The sequence below is a fragment of the Gossypium arboreum genome, chromosome 4 (genome assembly GCF_025698485.1).
Source record: "Gossypium arboreum isolate Shixiya-1 chromosome 4, ASM2569848v2, whole genome shotgun sequence".
NCBI classification, from domain to species: Eukaryota; Viridiplantae; Streptophyta; class Magnoliopsida; order Malvales; family Malvaceae; genus Gossypium; species Gossypium arboreum.
The window spans coordinates 12,670,408-12,680,089 of record NC_069073.1 but is presented as its reverse complement, the minus strand read 5'-3'; the positions used below and the strand labels follow the sequence as shown (position 1 = coordinate 12,680,089).

The window sequence follows — 9,682 nt, the reverse complement described above, 5'->3', positions numbered from 1 at the left end:
AAAGAAATATCTCAATCATTCAAAACAAAGGTTCAGGTAATTTGGTTCGCCAGGTTAAAAATCTTGACTTGCAAAGCAAAGCACATCCATTGAAACCAATTAAGTCTTTAATACTATAAAACAAAACATTAACACTGAAGCAAACTAACTAAGAAACTACAGTTATTAACATATTGAATATCTCTTAAGCCGATAAATAACGAAAGCAAATTATTTATTTTATTTTATTTTATTTTATTTTGTCACGATTCCATTTTTGAAATGTTGTAGTTCATTGTTTGGAATCATGGAATATTTTAAGCTGTGGATTGCCTACTAATCTCCTTCATACACATTCCTTGAACCTACAATCTTGATATCCTTAATGTCAACTGTTTGGATAATCTATATTGTTCAAGTGCAAGTTTGAAGTTGTAAGTTATATGGCTTCTTTCAACCCCTCTTATCCTATCCACATCTTTTAAAATGAAGCAGTGAAGCTTTGAACAATATAGATTGTCTATCATAAATTTTAAATGACTACAGTTCTTTAACTTAGCTGCTTTGACGCTAACTAATCATATGGTGTTATTACATGTTGGAAATTAAGGGAATTTGCATAAGATATAGTTCCAAACTTAAAACTCTGAACTTAACAGAGAATGGATGTGATTCTTTATGATGCTATGAGAAATTTTCTTAGGGTGTTCCAAATTTATTTTGTCCATTTGCATGAAGCATGATTATAATAAACCAAAAAGGTTAAGGGATTCTCTTATACCTCTCCACTTGCAAATACTTATATAAATAAAAGTATTATAGATTAATGGCTATTGTGCAAGCTTTAAACTCTTTTGGTCAACAAATTATAGTCAAAACACATCTGTCCTATGGTTCTTTTGTTGAAACTCCATTGATTAATGGTAATTGCAAGCTTTCAAGTTTCAAATTAATGGGTACTGGAATTATCGCTTGACTGCTAAATGTTGAAGGTTCCCTAGTGGAAATCATAAATAATTAAACAATCTCTATGGCTGTTTCATTTTATGTTATTGTTGGTTTTCCTGGTTATGTGTGGTCTGCTTTTGACTGTGGTTATGTTTGTTTGGTTTGATGTTGCTACTCTCTTGGTTTGTATGATTCTCCTCTATTTTGGACTTTCTTTTTAGGTTTAATACTCATTTTGACCCTGAACTATGTTTGTTCTCTCACTTTGGTAACTAATTTTTTTTTTATCTTAAATTAGTACTTAAACTATCATTATGTTATCTCATTCACCTTTTTTTGAACGGTGTTTAAAAAATCAACTGTTACAAAGTGTCAATAAAAATGTGACATATTAAACCTTTCAATAAATCCAAATATGTCACAAAAATTTCTATAGCTTAGTTACATTAATGCAATAATATTCCACTACAGTTTGAGAGTGGAGCCTACTGCAACTGGTCTTAAATAACTAAATCAGATGGAGCAGAAGGAATCTTCCGTCCATATATTCTTTTAATTGTCATAATTTATTTTATAAAAAATTACATTCAGAACACAAGAAAATCATAAGCCACATTTTCATTCAATCAACCTACATTAATGATAATTAATTCCAATTTTTGAATGTTCGAAGCTAATCAAAATTCTAATAAAAAAGTTCACAGTTTTTCTTGTGTCTTTTAATTCTTTCTGCATCATCTGGAATGTCACTGTTATAACTTACATATAAGGCCTAGAAAGATTAGATGGTTAGATGGAGTGTAATGGTTGGTTAAAAGCAGAATTTATTTATCTAATACTCAACATCAAAATATGTCTAATATTATAAATGTATTTTAATTTATTATATAATTTTTTTCTTGCAAAATGTCCACTGAACCAACATCTATTGAGGGTAGTGTTACACCTCCTACTTCGATAGACTCTGAAAATTCGGGAGTTAGAGCTTCAAGCTAAACAAAGGGACTATTAGGAAATGAAAAGCCACTCCTCAAAGGTCAGAAGTTTGGCTCACTTCACTAAGATTATCAATAGTGAGGGTGCAAGTAAGGCTAAATGTAATTATTGTCAAAAGGAATGTTGTTGTGATATGAAAAAAAATGATACAGGATCATTAAAATATCATATTGGTTCATACAAGAAAAATACTAGTAATGTTGTTGATACTACTCAAGGACAACTAGTTTTACCTAGAAAGGAAGTTGAAGGAGAGGAAGGGCATATTTTAACTTGGAGATTTGATCAAGAAGCATGTAGGAAAAGATTAGCACAAATGATTGTGATTGATGAATTACCTTTCAAGTTTGTTGAAAGTGAAAGCTTTAAGAAATTTATGTTTGTGGCATGTCCTAGGTTTCATATTCCTTCACGAACTACAATGACTAGGGATGTTTATCAATTGTATTTAGATGAAAGGGTCAAGATAAAAATAACTTTTGAGAAGTTCTTGTTCTAGAGTTTGCTTAACTACTGACACATGGACTTCTTTGCAAAGAGTTAATTATTTGTGTATCACTGCTCGCTTTATTAATAACGATTGGAAATTGAATAAAAAGATTTTAAACTTTTGTCCAATTTCTAGTCATAAGGGTGAGTCCATTGGGATGGTGATTGAATAGTGCTTGTTGAATTGAGAGATTGATAAGTTATTTATTATTACTGTTGATAATGCAAGTTCAAATGATATTGCTATTGGTTATTTGAGAAAGAAATTTAACCCTCAAAGGGGTTTAGTTCAAAATGGTAAATATTTTCATATGAGATGCACGTCACACATTGTGAATTTGATTATTATTGAAGGCTTAAAGGAAATGAATAAATCTGTTGAATGTGTTAGGAGGGATGTTGGATATGTGAGACAATCTTTAGATAGATTACAAAAGTTTAAGGGGTGGGTTGTGGTGGAAAAGATAGAGTGCAAGAAGATGTTGTATCTTGATGTTTGTACTAGGTGGAACTCGACCTACTTAATGTTAGACACTGCTCAGAACTTTGAGAGAGCTTTTGAGAGATTTGAGGAGCAAGATACAAACTTTGAGGCTGAACTTGAAAGTGGAGAGGGTTGGCCTAGTGTGGATGATTGGGCTAATGTTAGAAACTTGGGGGATTTCGTGGAACACTTTTATGAAGTCACTTTGCGTATATCTGGCACTTCATATGTCACGTCCAATAATTTTTTTGACGAGTTTTCTGAAATTGATTTTCTTTTACGAGATGCTCAATTAAATAATAATGTTGATTTCAATGTTATGGCCATCAAGATGAAAAAGAAGTATGATAAGTATTGGGGTGATATTGATAAGATGAATTTGCTTATGTTTGTTGCTTGTGTTTTAGATCCTAGACAAAAACTAAAGTATCTTGAATTTGCACTTAGTGAAATGTCTAGTTCTGAAAAAGCTTGTGAAATGATGCAAAAATTGAAGGAATCTTTGTATGAATTTTTTGATGAGTATAAGCCTCCACTTCATTGTACTTGTAGCCAATTGAGTATGCCAACACATGTTTCTCTCGTTGAACCACAACAAAAAATGAAAAGGCAAATGTAGGCTTTGTTTAAAAACCATGAGTTGGAAAATGGTGGTAAGGATAAAATATCTGAGTTGGATAAATATCTAGCTGAGGCTAATGAGGAATTTGTTGAAGATTTTGATATTTTGTGGTGGAAAGTGAACAACCCTAGATTTCCCACTCTTTCAAAAATGGCCAAAGATGTGTTAGCTATACCGGTTTCTACGGTTGCTTCAGAGTCTGCATTTAGCACCAAGGGACGTGTGCTTGATCAATATAGGAGTTCTTGAACTCCTAAAATTGTACAAGCTCTTGTTTGTACTCAAGATTGGATTTGGAAATCATTATTACAAGAAGACATCAAAAAGATTGAAGAACAAATCCAAGAACTTGACAAGATTGAAAATGATATATTTATTGTTTTATTTTAATAGTTTCAATTTTTTTACCATATCACTCCTACTTATTTAATTGATTCAATGTTTAGACTAGCCAACAACAACCCATATGTCACGGCATGAATATCAGATTTATTTCCTAGGTTCAAGCATGAACTCTACTATCTCTATTATCAACATACCATCTCAATTCCACAATCAAACAATTCATGCTATATTAACTTACAATCTATTCATTTGTTTATATTATTTAATTTTTTTAAATGCGTATATTTCTATTCTATGCTAATTTTTTGCACATGTTTTTTTGTCGGTTTAATGCAAATGGAGATCTTTTGGAGAGAAGAAAGGGATACAAATGAAGAATATTAAAGACTTACATTTCAATTATGTGTTAATTTCAAGACTTATGTAATGCTTTTAATTATGTAGTGATTCGGTACTTTAATTCAGTTAATTCGGTTGGTTTAGTTGATTCGGTTACTTCGATTAATTCAGTTAATTTTATATTTATTTTAGCCAAAAATAAAAAAAAACATATAATTTTCGGTTAATTCGATTAACCGACCGAATTAACCAAAAAATTTTTGGTTCGATTAACGGTTAAAAGTTTTGAAGGGTCGGTTAATTCGATTAATGGTATTTCGGGTCGGTTAACCGACTGAACACCCCTACCTTCAACCAACATTGAGGATATTTTTGGCTCGGCACCTTTAGTCTCACAATACCCCTTCACCTCCGATGATGGGGTATACAATTATACAACTTTCTTAAGTACACTGGGAGGGACACCAGACGCCGGCCTGAGCAACTATCAAACGCCTCTTCAAGGTGCACGCCCTTGCCAACGGAGGCTGCCCTATCATTATACGTTGGCCCCGGGATGTTGTAAGATCTAGACAATTTCGATTTTTTTTTGTAGATATTAACTTTGTAATTATTCTTACAATACAAAAAATTTTAAATTTTTAACTTAATTATTTCTGGGCATAGATGAGCGCAAAATAAGTAAAAAGTAATAATTTGAAAAATGATAATACCCCAAAAAAATTACATATAAAAGAAAATACGAATATCCTAAAAAACTAATATACAAAAATATACAATTCGACCAACAAATAATACTGACTAATTTTGAATAGGAGTTTCTCCACAGTTAGTCGTCTTTTGCTTGAATCAAGTCTATGTTGCATTTAGTAATTTCGGCCATGTTTGCCCGCCATATTTTTTAATCGTCACGGTCTATATAGTTTCGCCATCTATGGTGAAAGTAGTCATCTGACCCTTAATGACACAATGCAATTCATGTGACAGTATATAATTCAACCGCGAAATTCGGTTGTACACTCTAAAACACTCCCATCTGCAATCCACTACATCACACCAATTTGATGATATACTCCCAAATACAGTATCCCCATTTGATGGTACACACCCAAACACTCACATTTGATGATAATCTCAACAATTTTTTCTCATCTAATTACAATACCACAACCACATAGCTTATATATATAGGCTAAGGGGGTGCCGACCATCAATGTCCCAACACCCCTCAATTTTTGTTTTTCAAATATGGTCCAAGGGTGTTGGCCATCAATGTCCCAACACCTAATTTTTTTTCCTCAAATCGAGTACAAGGATGTCGGCCATCAGTGTCCCACTACTCGAAAAAATTTTCGATTACCGAAAAAATTGATGTTGACCATCTAGTACCTCTAACCCCAATTTTTTTTTAATCTAATAAAGTGGGTGCCGACCATCAATGTGCCAGCACCCAAAAAAATATTTTTTTGTGTAAAAGTAGTGTTGACCACTTACACCCCCAACCTATTTTTTTTTTCAAATAGTGGAACAAATGTATACTAGTATGCTACCATCCGAAAAAAAAAATACAGGGGTGTCGACCATTAAGTCCACCAACCCCAAAAATTATTTTTTTTAAGTCTAACATAATCATCAGGTAATGATTAGGTCAAAAATTAAGGTGGTGCCGGCCATTAAGTCCCTCTAACATTATTTTCCTGTTCATTTCAAGTCATTTGGGTGATTATTTTTTAACTTAAATAATTTTTATAATTATTTATTTTTTGGGAGTAATTTTAGTAAAATAACCCATATATGGTGAAGAATCTTTTAGTTTGGGTTTAAAAATTTATGCATGTTTAGCATTAAATCTTTTATTATAGTACCTGAACTCACTCAAAATTTCTTCTTTAAACAATAGTTAGTTGCCATCAGCTTCTTTTGACAGAAAATCTTCTGCTTGATACAAGAAGAAAATGAGAGGCTTATGTACATTTTTATTTATTTAATCTCCTATAGAATAATTTAGAAGGCTCTCGGGACAACATGGCCTCCAACTTTGTAATTTTGAAGCAAGGCAATCCTAAACCTAGTAAATTCTAATTCCAAACGTAAGACACCCAAGTTTTTGTCCCAAGCTTTATTGGACTAGGATGACAAAAATACAGAATTAGCATGCAGATGGAGAGAATTTTTGTAGGAAGAACACTAAAGTTGGTAAAACAGATTATAACCAATCTCAGGATGTTGTAATTTAGCCTTTAAGATTAAAGGCCGAAATCTCGAGTTTCCCGTTTTAATTACCTGGTCTTTTAACATCAGTGATCATGAACATGGAGGGTTTTGGGGGTGTCATATAGTCGAATCAATGCCAAATAAACAGATATTGAAGGAGGTATTTCTTTAAAGCATTAAGAAAAACAATACCAAACAAACCAAAACTTTAAATTCCATCGTATCCAACAAATTTTAGCAAGCATTTTTCTACTCATAATTTCGGTATTGAGCTGAAGCATTCCAAATGTCTAATTGCATCTACTGAAACATCTCAATGCAAGTAGATATCAAAATAAAAGTAATATGACTATTTGTATCCATCCCCTAATGAAGTTTGTCGTTTGGAGGATTATTTTATTGTCACCATTGCCTCCGCAACCAAAAAACAGGGGTGTACAACCCTTGAGCAAACAGTACGAAATTGGATTACATGTCCTTAATTCAGCCTGACCTTCTATAGTAGCTATAAGCCACAGCAACGGTTGCCACAGCTCCAACCACCGCTGCTGCTGTAAGAACATCACGTTGATCCCATGATCCTACCCAACTTGTCAAACCGCACAGCCCCTTTTTTCCATGAGCTTTTGTTGTTTCTTCAGTTTTCTTTGTTTCACTTACTTCCGAGCTAGCAGTCATGCAACAGCTAGACCCATTAGCACCCTGGCAACAACCGCCGACATTTTCCCTGGTCTTTTGAACAGTTGACTCTTCAGGCTTCTCATTTTTCTTCACTTCTGTCCCATTCGGAAGCTTCTGTTCCCCTGTTCCATCACCACTTTCAGTAGAAACCCCCATTTGACCCCTGCAGATGTATGGGTTAATACATGGTTAAAAGCATTTATTTCATTTCACATGTAGCTGCAAGGAACTATGCTATTCAAACTTAATTGCATCAGCTACAGTACGTGTCCAGCACAAATGCAATAAAAATTTCTAAGTTTTTTCATGTATTTTAAGGATCTTTGGAGGGCCATCTCCTGGTACCATGTCCAAATACGGGTTAGACACGAATGCCAGACACAGGGACTCAAATGAAGAGTCAAAGCAATATGGCAAGTAAAACTAACTATAAAAGAAAAGAAAACAGAAAAAGGAATAACTAAAAGTTTGTTAAGGCATAAGGAATTAGCCATTTGATAGATATGGGGCTTCCCATAAACAAAAAGGACGGTATATTGCGTAAATAGCACTTGTTTAAATGATTTTCCCTAAAATCCTAGCAAAAAAAATACAAAAAAAAAAAGGCCCAACATAAGTAGCATGAAGTCAGAAAAGAAACATTCATCAGAACATTACACAGAAATCAAGTAAAGGACAGCCTCCAGAGAGAGTTCTGAAGTAGTATTAGTGCAAAATAAAGCTAAGAGTCAATTAGCTACTGCCTTGTCAGCAGTTAAGATAATCAATGCTAGGAACGGCTTCAGCAGCTGCAGTAAATCATACAGGTCTAATGGTAAATTAGATACTCTTTCAATGAATAACTTCAAATTTATGCATTTTAAGCATGTTCAGACAAAAGATTGAGGTAGTAAACCCATTTTGAATAGATGAATATCATCAGAAATGGAACAAAAGGAGCATACTACACATTAACTAACTTAGGTTCAGCACAAACAAAATGTCAAAATCCACAAACCTCCAAAGACGTTCTATTATTTTGCCATTCGCAATGTGCTGATCCAGCAATTCAGGTACATCTTCAGGAGTAACATAGCCATACCTGCAATTGTTTGAGGCGAAGTAATCAATTACATCAAAATCCATCCAATACAAAGAAGCATGATGAGACAGGGATGTAGATATTACCAGTGGCCCGTAATTTTTCCCTTGGAATCTGGACTGAAGATAATCAAGTTCCCAGCATACTTATGCCCTCCAATGTGAGAGCAAGCATTTACAAACACCTGATCCTTCAATCCTCGCAATGCAATCTCCTCATTCAGCTTTTCAATCAGGATTGGTCCACATACACCACATCTCTTGTCACGATTACCATGAGCACACACAAAGACATAAGAACCAGTAAACGTCTCCTGCACTCCAGAAGCCCATGGTTTGCCATTCACAAGCACATCCTCAACAAAGCCATCCACATCACCCTCAGTCAAACACCTACCATCAGAACAACAAAAGATCCTCAGCATAAGAATCCCTTATCTCATAATCTATTAATAGAATTTTCCCATTATTTTTCAAACAAAAAAAGAAAAACATTCTATCTCAACTCAACATATAAGCATTAGAAAATAGTAAATAAAGCAAACTCTAGCGCATGATATGCTGGCCTACAATTTACAGGAGGATTGCATTGACACAGTCAGACCTTCAACTTTTGACACATTTCACCATTTAGTTAAGCATGAAAATTATTGTCTACTGTTATAAAAAAAATGAAGTCAATAATTCAAGAGAGGCTACTTTCATGATTTACAAAAACCAAATCAGAAATCTTTTTACTTTTTTTTTTTTTGGGGAATCAGATTCTTAAACCGATAATTTTTTTAAAAAGTAAATTTCTCACCAAAAATCTATTCGGTTTTACAGCATCCGATCTTGTAAAGGAAAGTCAACAATATCTAAAAAGGATATTAGTTCTAAAACATTCAAGACAGTAAAGGAAAACTTACTTGTATTTGATCATTTCAGGGAAAATCAGCACATCTCCATCAGATTGCTCTCCTTCAATAACCGTCAACAGTGTCTATCAAAGAAAAAAAGAGAAGGAAAAAAAAAAGATCAATTGAAATGCAAACCTTAAAGGCAATGGTGAACTGATCGAAACAAGAAGAACGAACCTTAACAGGGATGTCGTTTTTGCGAGACTTAAGAGTGGAGGAGAAAAGCTTAGGAAGGGAATCCTCTTCGACGCGGGAAGCCCAATCGGTATAGGACCTATGGCGGAGGAACAAGTGACGGTCGTAAGGATTGACGGTGCCAGCAAGGTTACTCGAGTACATCTCCTCGCGCGTGAAGCCATATTTCGCCTCATCTTCGGCGGATACAGTTGAGAAGTTGCTAGGATCCGCCATGGAAGAAGAAGAAACAGAAGGCAAAGGTTTTAGAGAAACGTTAAGCTGAGTTCGAGCAAAGGAAATGGAGGATGTGAAGAAGCAGGGGGAAGGGTGCGCAATGCGCATAAGGGGAGCTTTGAAAGAAAAATTGAATCGAGCGTAAATCATACGCGCGGACTGAGATTGAAGGAGCGGATTAGCTGGTGTTTGGGC

At 34.2% G+C, this 9,682-nt stretch overlaps 2 protein-coding genes across 2 annotated transcripts; one reads left to right on the top strand and one right to left on the bottom strand.

The window, feature by feature from the left end:
• Positions 1 to 2,777: 2,777 nt before the first annotated feature.
• LOC108458508 (zinc finger BED domain-containing protein RICESLEEPER 3-like) lies at positions 2,778 to 3,767 on the top strand. The gene is made up of 2 exons (XM_017757934.1): positions 2,778 to 3,438; positions 3,586 to 3,767. The coding sequence occupies exons 1-2, from the start codon at positions 2,778 to 2,780 to the stop codon at positions 3,765 to 3,767; spliced, it is 843 nt and encodes a 280-aa protein (XP_017613423.1).
• A 2,838-nt stretch (positions 3,768 to 6,605) lies between these two features.
• LOC108460848 (uncharacterized) lies at positions 6,606 to 9,682 on the bottom strand. Its single transcript, XM_017760526.2, has 5 exons — positions 9,254 to 9,682; positions 9,086 to 9,159; positions 8,265 to 8,570; positions 8,095 to 8,178; positions 6,606 to 7,260 (listed from the first exon to the last, which is right to left on the bottom strand). Exons 1-5 carry the CDS (start codon positions 9,635 to 9,637, stop codon positions 6,900 to 6,902), a joined length of 1,209 nt encoding a protein of 402 aa, XP_017616015.1. The 5' UTR covers positions 9,638 to 9,682; the 3' UTR covers positions 6,606 to 6,899.